General features: G+C 38.9%; 1 protein-coding gene across 5 annotated transcripts; it reads right to left on the bottom strand.

Moving 5' to 3' along the window:
• On the bottom strand, positions 1–17,211 carry LOC103141572 (polycomb protein SCMH1). 5 transcript variants are annotated; one of them, XM_016673928.1, is made up of 16 exons: positions 17,084–17,211; positions 16,401–16,520; positions 14,898–14,963; positions 14,618–14,695; positions 14,371–14,444; positions 14,035–14,269; positions 13,512–13,600; positions 12,490–12,733; positions 7,394–7,638; positions 6,698–6,907; positions 5,953–6,079; positions 4,917–5,117; positions 4,506–4,676; positions 3,245–3,367; positions 1,630–1,757; positions 1–1,482 (listed from the first exon to the last, which is right to left on the bottom strand). In XM_016673928.1, exons 3-16 carry the CDS (start codon positions 14,920–14,922, stop codon positions 1,363–1,365), a joined length of 2,070 nt encoding a protein of 689 aa, XP_016529414.1. In that variant the 5' UTR covers positions 14,923–14,963; positions 16,401–16,520; positions 17,084–17,211; the 3' UTR covers positions 1–1,362. The 5 variants fall into 5 exon arrangements, with proteins under 5 accessions (XP_016529414.1, XP_016529415.1, XP_016529411.1 ...); XM_016673929.1 differs by having other exon boundaries at positions 14,371–14,441; XM_016673925.1 differs by having other exon boundaries at positions 12,490–12,736; positions 17,084–17,210.
• Between the last annotated feature and the right edge of the window lie 155 nt (positions 17,212–17,366).

Raw genomic sequence — 17,366 nt, 5'->3', positions numbered from 1 at the left:
TCAATGTGAGCATATACTTTAATTTAAATAACTCAACATTTTTGTGACAAACTCAACACAAGAGTATAAACAGACAACTACATACCGTGTTGACATTGCAGCTCAAACAGAAGACAAATGGAATTATAAATTTATTAACATGCTAAGTATGACGCGTCTCGTCCCGTAGGAGCGCTAACGAAGTATAAAAATTAGAAAAGTACAAATAACAGCATTGTAAACAACATGTAGAAAAGAGAATAAAACTGCAAATCTGGAATAAAAGTTAATCATTCTCCTTTCATAAAATGATTTTTTTGATTAATGATTAATCTTGTAAATGCAAAAATTGTGCCTCAAACTGAGACTAATAGCAAAATTCCCAATTATTGGGATGCCTGTAGTGTTTTCTACTCTTGATTTAGGGGTTTCTGACTTTTTCAAATAACCCAACAATTAATATTGAAAAATACATTATAGAAGTACAAAATATGAAAATGTACAGGTTAAGTGTAACATTGTGGAAACAGGCTGAAAAACCCTTAAACTTTAAAAAAAAAAATGTCTAGTTACACTGAAATGATTAAACATTGAGTGAGTTTCCTTGACTATCAATACAGACAACTGCAAAATTGAGAACACCTTCCCTGCTTCCAAAGGTTTTAAGAGGGAAAGCTGAAAAATGAAACGTACTTTATGATTTAATCATAACCAGTGAAGATAAAATATCTAAAGCTGGGGAAAAAAAATGGCAATAACTTCATAGAAACTGATGTGGCCATTCATCAATCTCATAAGGGATGATAGGTTTTTTGAAAACAATCTGAAACCCAGCCTTTTACACTGAGACCTTAAGTCACACATGAATTATTAATGTTAAAATATAACTGAATAAATACATAATAGTTGCCAGAAGAAAACTTATGTCTAAAGAGGAAAATTGCAGCATAAAATTTGAAACAAAACTCTGCAGAGATGTGTCCAAACTGGGGGCATTTGGCCATCATGCACAGCAACATGATCAAACAGGTTGAAAATTTAAAAACAGCATATCAGCAAAACCACATAATTCCAACTGTGGTTCCATAAACTACTGAATCAAGGGCTGGACTTTGATTTTCTTCGACTATACTGGCAGAAAAGGATATTTTTACCTAATGACTGTACATAACCGTGCTGCCTGTGAGCTGGATTGTGCTGCACAAAAACATTCCTCATTAGATGAGGAAAAAGAAGAACATGAAGACCAGACATACGGTGGTCAGATTAAAAATTGCTACATCAGTATATATCCTTTATGAAGTGCATGGTATCCCGACACTAGAAAAGGGAGACGGGGTAAGAGGGAAGCCCTTTTGGAGGCTGCTGCTGATTTCAGCCTCTTTAAGCTCGTTTAAGCTTGTCGATGTGGAAGGTTAGTTTGAGAGCGGGCCCAAGCTTCAGACCCATGTATTTCATCATCACGTCGCTGCGCAGCAACAGAAGGGCTTTGCCATCAATCTCCTGCAACAAAGGGAGAAAACCACACAAACCGCTTTAAGCACTACAGAAATACATGACTGCTACTCATTTCTATGGGAAGAATTTAAATAATTAGAATGAAAAAAGGCTATCTGATCTCTCTGATGAAAGGGCAAAAAGAATGCATACGTGTTTTCTGAAGAGATTGGCGTGAGGAGCCAGAACTGGGTCAATGTCTCGAATGTACTGCATGACTTCCTCGACAGTCCACAGATTTGGGTCCTGACCGCTGGGTCTGGGGCTCTCCCGAAAACTGCCTGAAAAAGAGAAAAAAAATACTAAATTAAGACAAGGAAGGTTAGGCCTGAAATTTGTATTTTTAAGAATCCAACAATTATTATTTTCTTTTTCATAAAAAAAAAAAACAAAAAAAAAAAAACATGTTTTATATATATTATAATTCATTTAGAAACGGGGGACAGAGACAGGCACATTCCACACGTTACATGTCAATTTGAACATCATTGAAAAGTATATTTATTTCAGTTGCTTAATTTAAAAAAGTGATTAGATTTGTTACAGAGGGTTATATCTGACGCACTTATGTATTTTTACTCTGATGATTATGGCTTGTGGCACATACAAAAATCATTTTGTTTCTTAGAGTACTATAAAATACATGATTTTCAGATTTTACAATAAGACCAGTTAAAGTGCATACACATATCAGAAGCAATACAAAAACAAACACATTGACTTGATTTCTGATTATTTGCACACAAGTATGATATCAGAGACGGAATCTCTGAAAACTAGACAGGCAGAATGTTTTCCAGATCGTTCCACCTGCAGAGCTGTCGGAAGATTTTAACAGTGATACTGCTCCAACTTTCAGGGGTTTAAGTGTCTGTTATGGCCTTAAGTAAAAGAAAAAGGCCTTTATAAGGGGTTATTACCCCTTTATAGGAATCTCTTCAAGTATTCCATTAGCTTAATTAAAGTCTAAGGAAATTGAAAGATGATTAAATGATTAACCTCCTGCTCCAAAATTTAATACCACTCTCTACCAATCTATGAGCTACAGTTTAACTACCTCCTTTTATATGATCATTTAAAGCTTTACTGGACCAGTCAAAGCAGTCATTTTTAAATTAAAATCTTTACATAAAATGTGCTGAACCGAGAATTTAGAGCCATTTAATATGTATAATCCTAATGTTCGGAGAAGCTCCATCCATCGTAAATGTGCAAATTCAAACAAAAAAGGCATCAAAACATACACTGTATATATATATATAAAAAAAGATTGTAGAAAAGTATGACCACTACTGAGCCTTAATTCATTTCTTTCTGTGTTTTGAGAACACAAAGCTCTCAATTAACATTTAACAACACAAAATAATCAATAACCAAGTCAATTTATTCAATCAAATCTGATTTAAGTTTCTATTATGTTAGAAACCACAACTTTTGTAGAAATAGGGATTTATTTATTTATCTTATGAAAGTTAATCCTACAGAACAGAAAGAAGTGACGTCAAAATGACGTCAACATAATTTTTAAAAACGTTTATATTGGCTTTGAAAACTGACCATACACAATCAAGTAACACATCATTTTAATATTTAAACTCCAATTTATTCACAAACCCCCCCCCAAAAAAAAACACACACACACACACACACACACACACTATTATTAATATATAAGTGATAACAGTGTTTCACATGGGCTGCCACACTAAATTAACAAATAGAAAGTCCCCTGCTAGACTAAATGACTATAATAATAAGTCTTGCATACCGTCAGTGGAGTGCCTGGGGAGTTTAGCTAGTTTGGAAGTTAGCGGACCGTTGAAGTCCTGTTGGAAGCGCTTTGTGCCTTTGCCTGGGCCCGCGGTCAGGGTGTCTCCAAAACCTCTCCTCTCTGAAATCAGCACATATGAAGCACAGATCAACAGTTGATTCAGAGTTACAAAAAAAGTTGCTATATAAATGAGCTGACCAGATGGCATAAAGCACAGAAACCCCCCCCCCCCAAAAAAAAAAAACAGGCTTCTCATTTAGGGAAGAATGCAGGGAGGCAAAAACAACCTGGGCAAGGCCAGAGAAAAACACTCAGTGATCTAGTGGCTACTCATTTAGGGCAGATGTTTATACAGTTATCAGGCTTTAAATATGAGTTATATGTAACTAGAGCAGACTAAGACAAACAACCTAAATTGGAAAAAATATAGTTGTTTTAATGCATTACTGTCAGGACAACAGAAGTTTCCCGACTAAAGAAAATCAGCCATGCTGTTAAATTGAAATTGGGAAAATTCCAGCTGATGCAGCCCACCTAGTGATGAGATGAGCATAAATAATGTGCATGTGGTGATATTCCACATGACAAACCAATGTGAGGCAAAAACAATTTAAATTCTGACTGTTTTTAATCAGTCTATTAATGGTCTGAAGCTGTTCATTTTGTCTTATATTTTGTCAACCTGGAGATTCTGATCATTGTTTTGTGGCTCAACACAGTTGAATATGTTTCAGATAGCAAATATAATGTTCTAACAACATAATAGCTGCTATAGAACATGCTCGGTTATTTCTGAAAGTATTGTTGTAGCCATTTGTAAAGCCAAATGGCTACAAAAAATGTTGAGTAAAGGCGCATCTCACTCTCCTGAGTGAAATGCGCGTAAAATAAAAAGCATTAATGCCCCCCCCTCCTCTCTGTTTTGATATCATCATTTGATAAATTCTGCTCCTAGCATGTTCTTTTAGTGGTTTCCATTAATCATGTGGACATAAAATTATTGGAAGACTTGGTCTCCTGCTTCAGAAACTAAGAGCAAGGCTTAAAAAAAAACATTTTCTATTAAGAGCTAAAAGCGGTTGTCCTATCTGTTCACATACTAGCAGTCTTTTAAGCTCGTATCTGAAAAATGTGCCCTGTGGTTACAGCTTTGATATATATATATATATATATTTATTGAAGTCTAGACACTAAATTAAAGTTTAAAACACTGTATGATGCAAATGAACGGCCACGACGGGAGAACAGTGGATCTGACCTGCAGAGTACGAGTGGCTGTCGTAGTGAACACTTCCTCTGGCCACAGGCTGGCTGCCGAACAGAGCATCGCAGTGAAGGTTGTGACAGAGTTTTTCCAAGAAACGGAGGACGTATGTGACACTGCTGACCGTCGGGAGGGTCAGAGTGTGCTGCTGCTGGTCAAAGAAGGCTGAAAAAACAAACAAACAATATGCTAGGTGGTTGTGGCAATTCACTCGTTTATTTTTTAACATCTCAATTTAATATTTATATGGCAAGAATTCCCTCATTTTCCCTTAAACAGGTCCTCAACTTAAGCACTGCAATCTTCTTTGATTGAAGTGCAACACTGGTTTAGAAAAACAAATTAGTTTAAAGCAAAGCCCGAGATGAAAAAAATGCGTTTATTTTTTCAATGTTCAGTCCACACCTGAAATGACCTCGCCCCCTTGTCCCGACTTGAGGCAGGAGAAGACTGTAGCCTGGTTGTGGGCAGAGTCCACGCAGGCCTGGACGCACTGCTGCAGCACCGAGGAGGCTCGGCCCGGGCCAAAATGGTCCGGCAGCTGCTGGATGCGCCGCTGGTCCAGGTGAGGTCCCACCTTACCGTACTTATTTAGATAAACACAAACTTCAGGAACGAAAAAAAAAAAAACAACAAAAAAAGTGGTTTTATTAACTAATAAATCAAAATGTTTTACAAGTGTGTAAAGGTATTAACTGTAGATAATTTATATCAAAACAAGTGTCTTTGTAACATCCAGTGGCGTAGCAAAAATGATTCCTGTCTCCACTGTAGCTGCATGAGAAATCTTAATGTTCCCAAATAGTAGAGTTTAGTGGCAGAGTCCTCTGCCGTTAGTTCTGGTTAAGGCTGCACATAAAGCAGCACCAACATCAGTATCGGCCGATATTAGTCATTTTTTAACGCATCAGAAACAGCTGGTCCTGTGGTATGGATTTTGTTTGGTTATGTAGCAGTGATTTGCAGTGTGGTTGGGTATTTTTCAATATCAGCTACAGATTGCAAAACCAATATATTAATGTCAGATATCAATAATGGCCCAAATGTTCATATCAGTGCAACCCCTGTTTTAGTGTCACTTTTTGGAGTTGCGCTACATTGCAGACCTAGTTGCACACAAACGTTTCCTGCATGTGTTCAGGTGTAAAACAACACTGTATTTGTTCTGTGCATGTGTGAACAAAACAGCATATCCTGTACAGGACTGCAGTGGATAGTTTTGGTAGATTAGACGTACGGTTACACCTCTAGTAAAACACAACCTTGGATATTTTACTGCTAAGACAACACAAAGTAACTGATAATGTGCATGTAAACAAAAGCAGAAATATGTCACACCGAGCTCATCTGAAATGCACTTAATATTCAAAAACAACAAAACTAAATGCTAAAAATAATAAACTTTTTCTGGACCCGTGGCTATTTTATTTTATTTTTTTACCAGTGGGAGCCTGAAGTGCAGAGTTGGGAATAGTTGCGTTGTCTTGGGGTACAGTACTGGTGTCCGGCTCTGGAGTGCTGCTGGTGGGAGACGTTGGGACCAGATTAGGTAGAACTCGTGGTTTTCTCTGTATGAACATACAAAAATTACAACGCTTAAGTGATGAATTACCAGAGGATTATTTAATGAGAAAAATCAATTCACATACACACCCCACTAGTAAGAGATTTACTTCTAAAAATAAATTTTAAAACTTGTAATTTTCCTCCCAATTCACAAATATGCACGTTTTAAGATGGTGCATCATGCAAAATCTGAATATAATACATTTAAATTTGTAATTTAAATTTCTACAATATTTTAGCAAAGCTGTCAGATTGGACCATAAACTACTGTTAACTTTTCCAATAGAAAATGTTCATATATTTGTTCCCAACAAGATATAAATCAAAACAATCTAACAATTTAAGTGAAGCCTTTGCTTTGATTAATAAAGTGATGGCAACATTCATCTTCCAGGGAAGAGGTTATAATAAATGTGAAAGCTGTGACAGATTCCTGACGCAACCAACATCTAAATATGTAAACATATATTTTTATGTTAGGTAAATGATCACACACTTTATACAATACTCTTAAAAATGACTATGACTATTTTTTTATAGCCATTTATCCTTAAAAAAAATCTATAATCTTAGATCCTAGTGATCTATTTACGATAACGTTTCTGTTTCTGGACAAATACCTTGCTGCCAGGTTTGGGCCCTCGTTTCTTTGGGATCTTGATTGGTTCTGGTTCTGGTTCTGCCTGGGCTTGGGCCTGGGCCTGCTGTAGAGCAATCCTCTGAGCCCAACTAGCAAGCAGTCTGCCTCTGGTTCTCCCTGGTCCAGCTGCTGGCCGTCCTGGACCGGTCAGAGAGTCCTCAAACCAGCCATCTCTCTTTCCCCATCCCAGCTGTAAATACAGTGGAAAGGTCAGAGCAACAACTCACTTACTAATATAATAAAAAAAAAGCAGCACAATAAAAACTGCAACATCAGAGTTGCTTCAGAAACTCATGCTCAGCTCATCTTAATGACCATTAAAACCCAACCAGAAGCCTTCACTTCAGAAGGTAGTCTGAATTTCACAGTCCAAAACTGGAAGGAAAGCCTTAAGCTTTTAGTCATTAACTGAAAAATGAAACCCTTACCAAATGTTTAAAATAACCCAATCACCTTGTTATTGTCTCATCAACAACATAATAATTTAACAAATAACAAAAGCCCTTTCATTCTGTGATCTAGATGCAATCTACATGGAATAGGGGTTGAAGTCGACTCTTACAAACGTCCATGTGCTCCCAAGAGCAGCTAGCAACATGCTACAATAGCTCAATGTGTTTATGGCTCACTGCTCCAACACAGACACAGAAGCATGTACTGCCCGACACTCGCCTACCTTGCTGCCTGGCTTAGGACCTCGTTTCTTGGGGATCTTGATGGGCTCCAAATCCTTTCCTGGCTGGACGCTCTGCGATACCAACGTAGAAGGCTTTTGGCTCCAGGGTCCCGTGATTTTTGTTTTCCTGCGGCCGGGCTTCCGACCTCTCTGACCTGGAGGTCTGCCCACCGTCGGGGTGGGATTCATTGCTGGGGTTTCCACACTACCTTCTGTCGGTGTCCCAAGGCTCTTTGGCAGCACAGCTGAACCGGCAGAGATTGATAAGCACACAGTGTATAGTTTGAATAAAACTCCTGTCACCGGTATGTAAAAACACTATCAGTATCTGAGACTGTCTCAATCTGGTTGTCTCCTGCAAATGATGACTGTAAAACACAGCGATGGAAAAGTCCAAATTTCTTCAATTGAACTTATATATGATGAAGATGAAAGCCCCTCATACAAAACGGAATGACACAGAAGCTCTTTGTGTTTTGTGAATTAAGCAGCAGCCCAGACGCCATTACAGACATCTACTTTGTTCCTAAAACTTTTCAGAGATATTCCAAGAGGACGTAATATTGGTTGCAAGCTTAGATTTTCCCACAGGAATTTCTCCAGTACATTTGCAGATGAAAATGTAGGAACAAACCAGCTAAAGTCCTATACCTACAAGTGTGTGTGTAGTTGAGTTTCATAGCATCTTACACATTTTCTTCTGACCTGCACTTAGCTTTCTGCTCACTTGTCTGTATTTTGGACTGTGCTATTCTGATAAAGACAGAAACCATTGTCTTTATCTAAACTGCTTTTTTTTTTACAAAGTGAAAAAAATAAAGAAAACTAAACGGTCAGCATACTTTCCAGGAAATTTCACATGTTCATTCTACATATTACCACTTCTCTATTTGCAGAACAAAATGTTTTTCAAAACACTTGAACATGTGCAGCAGTGTAACTCAGATGTCAAACAAACTCAGATAGTTTCACTCTCTCGGAGCTGCTTCAGGAATGACAAAGTACGCTTCAAACTGTAGAGTTCTTGACATTGAGAGAGTAGAAAGGAGAGCGGAAAGAAAAGAGCATAGCAAGAAAAGCACTACCTTGTGCAGTTAAGACAACTTTGTGTTGCTTCACAGGTATTGTTAAAAGTTTTTCAATAAAATAATATTAAACATTGAAGGTTATTGTGACCTTATAACAGCTAACATTGTTAGTTATTTATTTAAAATCAGCATCAGCCAAGACCGGAGTCAGCAGGTCAGATTTTTTAACGATTGGTGAAAACAGCACCGATTGTGCTGTTTTCTATAATACAAGGCCTAGTTTTGTTGTATTATTTGGCAGGGCTAAAGATTAGCAAAACACACGATGTGCAATAAAGTTGGTAAATGTCATGATGACAATATGATTTGCAGCATAGAAATACTCAACACAACAGTGCTGATGTCGTTCTGTTTTTTGTTGCGTTTCCATGCAGATTCCAGTCAATGAAAAACAGTTTTACTGGTTACATTTATGGACACAACTTAACTGTAGTTTCTTAATAAATTTGCATCCAGGCAATGTAAATGTCTGATTGTTCAATAACAAACAGTCATCAGCCAAATTATTCATGGCACACAGCCTGATACTGGTGCTAATTCACTGCAGTTCAAACAATTATTTGAAATATAGATTTTGGAACATGATTTGTTAGGTTTCCTGATTATATTTGAGCTCACTAAATGAATGACATGCAGTACGACTGACTTAAAATTGTTTCCAGGCTCCAGCTAAGCATTGGGAATCTGAAGTTAAAAACAAGAATGTGTTGAAAAAGAAAGGCTTATATCTGCCTTTAAGTTAGAAATGGATACAACTAAAGCCTGAAATGCACAATCGCCTTTTAAATCCTATGATTAAATCTTAACAGACAAAAATATTCCAAAACTCCTCTGTAAAAACACACTCTTCCTCTGACGGTGGCAAAACTCACATCAACCTCTGAGAGAACAACCACACGGTCAAACATTAAAGAGAGCCAACAACATTAAAACAAGCCAAGCAAGCGATGCACTTTGCCATCAGGAAAGTGCGCCGTGCGTGCGAAAACAACCACAGACAAAAAAGGAAGTTAAAGTGTAGTGAAGATTTCTGCTTTTAAATGCACCTGCGGGTCTGTGCGCACACACAGGCTCGCACACATACACTGCACAAACAAAAATGTAGCGGTGTTCACCCTGAATCGACCACTGGCAGATTTGTGAGAGATATGGCCACATTCATTAGCGCAGGTCTTGGCCCGTGGGGGTTGTATTTAATAAACACTTTCACACAGCAGCGGCGGCGATCAATGCAACGGTCGTCTGCAGGCTGCTGCTACGTCTCAGGAGGGACCAGCAGCTCGGCTGGGAGAAAATCACCTGATTGATCCCAAACTGATTCGAACTGAACTCTTGGTAACATATTTAAAAGTGTAAAGAGCTTGAAGTTACAATCAATCGCAGTTGTTGTAAATACAGCCGAATGAATGCATTACAAGCAAGCTCCTGTCTTCCCCCTCCTTTGAGTTCACCGAGTTCACAATGACACCACTGCCAGCATCATATTACAGCAACATTACTTCCAATAAAGAGGATTTTAATTTCTTACCACTGCAGTTGTAATTTTATTAAACTAACTCACCCCACAGCTCAAACACAAAACCCAAAAGTTTGAGGCTGTCTGCGCTGATGTCCTCAGATTCACCCTCTCTTGATGTCCGATCCTCTTTTCCCTCGCCTCCTCTGCAATACTCCTCCTTCCGCTCCTTGGCGATCCACCCCTCTTCCTTTCTCCCCTCCCTCCATCTAGTAACAATGTAAACAATTCATCTTTCAAGGCATTTGCCTGTCTTTTCTCTCTGCTTCCTGCCACTCTGCTGAAGGAAACTCTTTCCAAGGTGTTTAATCAGACTCTGGATTCCAGAGCGTCAAAGGGAGAGGGGCCTGTGGAGGGGCACCCAGCCTCGCTTCAACCACGTCACAGTCCAGTCTGCCAGCTGGGTGGCCGCCAGACCTTCATAAAACACTAGCAGTCCACAGAAAGAGCCCAGCCTCCACATTTCCCTCCTTTCTTTCCCTCTTTCACATGCGAGGGACTCTACAGATGAGAAGGGCTGACCTTGTGGCAGACAACCCTGGTCTCACTACTTCCTATGAAGTTTCCTGTACGATAAACGGCTTTGCTCTTGTTTCAAGTCCTAACCGAATCTCATGTCTTGAGCTAAAGAGAAGAAAAAACAAAATAACATGGCTGCCACTTCTGAAATGTTACAGCTTTAAAAACCAAGAGTGTCCTGCTTAAGCAAACAATAAAAATAACTTATCATGAAGTTAGATGTCATAGGCGTTGTAAACACGCTCCTTTAGATGAAAAGCAGACCCAAAAGAGTATAAACAGCTTAAACAGCAATGAGACGAAGCCATATGATGCTAAAAATGTAAAGGCAGAATTCCAGTCAGACAGACTCCTGGCTTCAAGCATGACACACATATTTTAGAAAAGCTCACCGACACAAAGCAAGTCAAAGAGAAATCAGGACATCTGAAGCGTCTCACTGCTGTGTCCATGCTTCCTGTTAATAGTTAGACATTTTTAGACTAGAGCACATGTTTAAGGGGAACAAAGTTGCTGTAGGAGGACGTGGTGAGCGAATGGGTTTGGCAGATTTGGAGCCCCATTAACACTGTTCTGTTTTTAGCTGCCATAGAGGCCGTGCACATGCCTCAAATTGGCTCGTGGGAGTGGTTTAATGAGCAAAAAAGGAGAACTGCTAGAAAGATATTCAGAGATGCAACAATTATGCTTTTTCTGGCCAATACCGACTTCAGGTTTTTGGTTCTGAAGATTATTGCCGATTATCACTTCTTATCTCTGCCGGGTGTCTGGAATTATTTTGTATTTCCCTTTTTTTTTTAGATGTTTAAATGCTTGGATGTAAAAAGTATGATGTTAACATCTTACAAACTAAGAAGTACATAAGATATCAGCAGTTTTAGTACAAAAGATGCATTTTGTTCAGTCATATTTCTTTTCCAGTTTAAAGTGAGAATATTAACAACATTACAATTAATTTTTGCAAACAAGTGGAACGCTTCAGTAGTTCCTCCTTCTGGGATTCAATGGAAAACCAGGTGTTTTGGTTTAGTACAGTTCCCAACATACCGACCACACCATGCAACTCTCACCAATGGAGCAACAAAAATAAATCAAAACCAAACCATTGACGATGCTACGGCCAGTTTTTTACTGGTTTTACACCACAGGTTTGGTTTCTCAGAGACAGTGTGGACGACTGCGGTGCTAGGATGCGATTCTTCCACACAAATCTCATTATTTCTCAGATTACACAATGTCTTAATTTATTAACCATGCTAATCAGCTGGCAGTGTTCTCAAACATTACCAGTTGTGCATCGATGTTCTTTGATAGTTACACACAGTATTTAAAATTGTCCTTAATATCCCCACCTGGGACATCACAAGACAACACAGTCAGAAACTGTGTTGATGGATACAGTGACTGTAACCGCAGCTTCATGCTGCACACTTAAAGTATATGATAGGTGATAGCAATAATTTTTTTTTTTTTTTTTAAAAGCAGAAATATGAAGTATTCCTGTGCCAAGTTCAGCTTTATTAAACTCCTTTTGTCTTATATTGCTTGGTGCCTAAAGTTATGTGATTGGTTATGTGATTGAGATAAGACACCACCCCCCTGTGGCCCTGCAGAGATGAACAAGAATAGAGGACGGATGGAAGGATCTGTCCACTCTGTGAGCCTTCCTTTGGTTTCTGACCACAGCGATCTTCTTCCTTTGGCTCAGTGAGTGAAACAGCACCAATTTATCAGTACCAGCAGAAATACACTGGAGTTAAGCAAGAAGCAGCAGCACTACTTTGGCACTGGAAGCAGTTTGGTGGAAAGAAATCCCACATTCTCGTCCAACTTTAACACTTTAAGACATAACAGTCCACAATGGCTTCAATATTGGTGAAACGACAGTTCTCTCCCTTAATGTTTCCACTAGTCGTACAAACAAACAAAAACAATAAAAATTATGCAAACTATGCAACAGTTGGGGTCCAAACCTTTGGTGCCAGGCGGTTGAAGGTTGTCTCCAGTGAGGGAACACCAGCCGACTGGGAATATGTCCCGAGAGTCATAGCGGCAGTAGTAATCAAAGGCTCCACGCCATCCGTCAAAGGTGACCAGCACCTCAACTCCACGCAATGCGCCGACCGTCGCCGGGCAAATAAAGTGTGGATTTTTCCGATCCACCGCCTCCAGCTTCATTCCCACCTGGAAAGAGTTTTGCTCTGGAGCAGGAGGCTCCTGCTGGGGAAGACAGAGACACAAAGGGAATCAGATATTGATTATTGGGTGCAAAGAATATATCTGGAGTGATAGAGAGGCAGAAACTTGTGCTCCGTTCTTCTGTGAAAGATTGGACCTTCTTATGCCGATTTTAGCAAATTCTGTTTAAGAGCTGTTAACACATGTATAAAGATAAAATATATATATATATATATATATATATTAAAAATGTTTTATAGTCATTTTGCTGTAATTATTTGTATTAGAGGCAGAGGCAACATAATGATGTGTGAGAGAGCAGTTGTTATAAACAGGGTTTTACTGATATCTGAAATAGAGAAAATTATAGTTGATATTTTTACAGTCAATGACCTTTTATAATAGCAATTTTAGTGTGACTCACATTATTAGAACTGCAGACACTGTGTGCATTTCCTATAGAACATAGAGCCTAACTTAACTGACATCTCCAATTGGTTGTATTTCCAAATCTAGCAAGTTTCAACAGAGAGTAGAAGTCTTGCTTCCTATCCTGCAGACTAAATGAAATGCATGTTTCAACATGCTGCAATAAATAAAGTCTCCTCCTTAATGCCATCTTACACCTATATGGTTCCTCTAAATTCACTGTAAACGCATTCCAGGGCTGCCCAAATCTAAACTTTTGCAGGACTTGCAGTTTTTTGTGTTTCTGTCAATAAGGGAGTAGCCAAATAACCAAACATGTTTATTTTACCCTCCACACAAACTCAAGCATGTTTTTCTGAACAGGTTTTTCTTAACTTTGTACAGGTACCTTGTGAAAAATGCGAGAGGGAGCCATTTCAGCCCCATTTAACGTCTTCAGCAGAAACATGGGCCAGGAAGACGCATTGAGACGGAAACCTGAAAGAGATAGTCATTTGATTTAGGACTGAATGATTAAATCTGTGTTACAAACCACCGGGAGGCAGAAATGATAACTTAACAGGAAACAATTGTTTTTACTTTAATCTGCCCAGAAATATGTAAATAGTTCTCCTGCTTGTGAATTGATAACCTGACAAAGAAAACTGGTCACAAAACTGTCAGACGTCATTTATTTTTCTCATAGATGGAAGAAGGAAACATTTTTAACTACTTTTCAAAAGTACAAAAAAAGACACACACTAAAGATCATGTTTTTTTCAGAATTAATACAGAAATAACTAAGGCATTCCAAAATGTGACACAAAAATATTGACATGCAGAAACATAATGCAGTTAGTGACCTCTAGAGGACAAACTACAGAAAGCCTCGCTAAGACAAAGTAAGAAGCCTCTGCATGTTTTCCTCTCACCTAGCGGCGGCTGGAGCATGCCTCCGCTTTTTTCACAGCTGCCAATCGGCTGGATCTCCGAGGAATCCACCAGGCGCCAAAAGTCGTTCTTATTGTCTGACCCGTCGAGGCGCAGTCGCAGTCGCGAGCCCGTCAGGCCGACCACTGTGGCGATGCAGGTGGACGTGGTGTTCCTGGGGTCCTGGGCCTCCAGCTTCATCCCCACCTTGAACTCGTTAAGTGGAGGAGTTGGACTCTGTGTGGTGATGACACACAGATGAGCCGGGTAAAAAAAGCGGCAAAACTGTAGAGTGGCGAAAGGAGAAATTTGAGCTAAGATTGAAAAGCTGTGATCACCTGTTTGAAACATGAAGAAGGAGCGGCAGTAGCCCCGGTTTCTTTCAAGTATTTCTCCCAGCTGAAGTGCCCTGCAGCAGAAAAAGTTGAAAGTATGAAGGTAAATCTACTGCATGTCAGATCAAAAACATAACATAACACGCTTGGGGTTTCTATGATCAATATAAAAATTGCAGCTCTACTTATTAAATGACATAAACAACAGAACATCATTTTTAAAGCAGTGACTTGTCCCGGTTATTGGTACCTTGGTACTGTGAGGGCACCCGGGAGGGCCGTCCACTCCGAGCATGCTTGATAATTCGGGCGTCTTTCCATTCTAGAGCTGCAAAACAAGGGTTGCAAAACAATCTCTTTTTCTTAAATTCCTCATTTGTGTCTTGCAATAACTGTCAAATATCCCTGCTCAATGTATCAACTGGGGATGGTTTTAACATCCAAATTCTATGCTTAAAGAGTAGCATAAAAGTGAACTATCAAGAATGAGAAGCAAGACTGACTGCTGCGTATTGTTTCCAGACTCCTACCTTTTTGTGGCACAGGTTTCCTCATGCTCCAACAATATAGACCAGCTAACACACCAGTGTTCTCCTCTGGGAAGGCAAAATAATCTCATATAAACAAAATAATTCATAATAATACATTTGGGAAATCTGTGTATCTAAAAGAAAATTAAGATAGTGGTGACAGTTATGCCATTAAAAACCAGGAAATAAGCATTACAGTGTGAATATAATTTTTAATCTTAAAGCTCAATAACTTGATGGTGCCCTTGTTTTACTGACATGATGCTGTTAGCTACTTTAACCCAGAATGATACAGACTAATATGAAAAATCACATAATAGGAGTGAGTTTAATATGTATAAGTGCTTTACCGGTACGAGTTCAGACTGAATATGGGACATCACAGTTAAACACTGTTAACCAAAAAAGAATTGTCTATAAAGTATAATTATGCAGTAACCTGCACACAAATTATTAGTTTCTACTAACTGAATTGAACCCACTGATGACAGTCAGCAGCTCTAAGAGTTGAATTTTCAGTCCACATTTAAGTAAAATTATTGATGAATTATTTAGTGCTTAAAAGTAGCCTATGTTATAATTTCTCATGAAGATGTTGCATAATCTGCTTGTTATTTCTTGTACCTTGCTTGATATTTCAGTCATATTTCCCTTTATGCAAAGTAACTGTCCCCAACCTTTGTCTTGTTTTTATGAGCATGACGCAGCAATCAATCGACAAAAGAATGAAATTAGTCAAATCTCTCTTGATTCATTCATTAAGTGCATTGAGTTCCACCAAACAGTGTACCAGTGTGTGAATCATTAGTATGTACTTTGATGCACCTTCTGAGTTTAATAAAAAAAATAAGATAGTTGGACATGTTTTAATATATAAATGGGGGTAATTCTAAATATATTTTTTTATTTCCAAACTACAATGGAGGTCGCTCTTTTATTAAATATCATCCCCATTAAAAATGAAACGCATCAAAATCAGAAGCAGCTGATCAAACAGTAAAGAGAACCAGAAATTGGTATTGGCCAACAAATCCAGATTGGTGCATCTCTACTCCTAACTGTAAAGACAGTAGTTTAACATACTGATTGTTTAACAGGTTCTTAAAGTATGTAAGGGAGACAAGAGTAGAATTAGGATTGCAAAAGATGAAAGGTTAACACTTAAAATCAGTCAACGCCCTGCCCGTCATCATAGGAACAGGTCAGGGTTAAACTAATATGGACAAGCTCGTCAAGAAACTCACTATCCTACTGTAAGCTTAATAATATAACAAACACACCCAAAATATAATAATAGCAATCTATGCAGCAGCCACAGCTTTACTACAGGCTAAAAACAAAGTAAGAGAAACAAAGCAAAACAGTTAATAATCTAGCAAATCTTTCCAACAAAAACATAATCGCTGTATGAATGCTTTCATTAATTAACTAAGCCTGAATAAATATGCTTTGACAAAGGATTCAGTTTCCGTTAAATTGTGCAAGTCTTATAAACAAGCTTACCTTAAAACTTCATAACCGTTGGACAGCCTCTCTCTTCCCCTTTCAATAGAAATGCGCCTTTTTCCTCCGCCAAGGGGGATGGCGTCCGAATTAAAGCGACCCCGCTCCTTGTTTTCAAAGCTGGAGAAGCGACAGGAAGACTGGCGTTAGACACTCGTCCCCCCTGATGCTAACACAGGGGACCTGCTGATTTACCCGTCTGGCTTCTATATCTGGGGGACTGTACGCTGCTGTAAACGGACACACTATCGCAGCTTACATTCCCATAAACAAATCCAGATCCCCAACACAAAGCCAAACACATGGAAACCCCCTCCTTCGTTTTCTCCTGTGCTATTTTTTCACAATATTTTCATTTAGCAGCAAAAAAAAAAAACATGCGAAGTGCTCTGCATTACAGGTAGCGTAATATTTGAAATTAAAACAAGTAGTGCATGAAATACAACATGCATGCAGTTAGTGGACACGCAACATCCTACAGGATACGCTAAACACATGCAACCAGACATGCCCACTGCACTGGAAGCTAGCCTAGCATGCTAACTCCCTGACCCGATGGCAAATATTAGCATTAGCAAAACCGGAGCCCAGCGGGACCGCTGAGTTCATCCAACGGTAGTCCGGACTCGACCCTGAGCGGAACCTGAAGCGAGTCGCCCGTCGGTTGGTCCGGGGAAGTTTACCTTGCTTTGTAAGGTAGAAATGTATTTCAAACGTAGATTTACCGCTTGTCCGCCATTTTTTTTTCAACAAGATGAGGAGGGGGTGTTTTGCCAGCATTTCTACTTGGACGGGCAGGCAGGCGGACGGTGAGACTGCAGCAACAAACTGCAGAACAACGCCTACTAGCGGTCATAATGCAATGCAATACAATTTATATCTATCTATCTATCTATCTATCTATCTATCTATCTATCTATCTATCTATCTATCTATCTATCTATCTATCTATCTATCTATCTATCT

Source organism: Poecilia formosa, unplaced genomic scaffold, assembly GCF_000485575.1.
Source record: "Poecilia formosa unplaced genomic scaffold, Poecilia_formosa-5.1.2 Scaffold86, whole genome shotgun sequence".
NCBI classification, from domain to species: Eukaryota; Metazoa; Chordata; class Actinopteri; order Cyprinodontiformes; family Poeciliidae; genus Poecilia; species Poecilia formosa.
This window is presented reverse-complemented; position numbering and strand designations above follow the sequence as displayed.

Bases quoted from the DNA above. Each gene is read 5' to 3' on its own strand.
- LOC103141572 (XM_016673925.1), bottom strand. From the start codon at position 14,922: ATGAGGAAACCTGTGCCACAAAAAG. The intron at 14,445-14,617 runs GTACCAATAACC...CTTTTTCTGCTG, and splicing joins GGTGCCCTCACAGTACCAAG to CAGGGCACTTCAGCTGGGAG. The intron at 7,639-12,489 runs GTTTGGACCCCA...CTGCCGGTTCAG, and splicing joins TCAACCGCCTGGCACCAAAG to CTGTGCTGCCAAAGAGCCTT.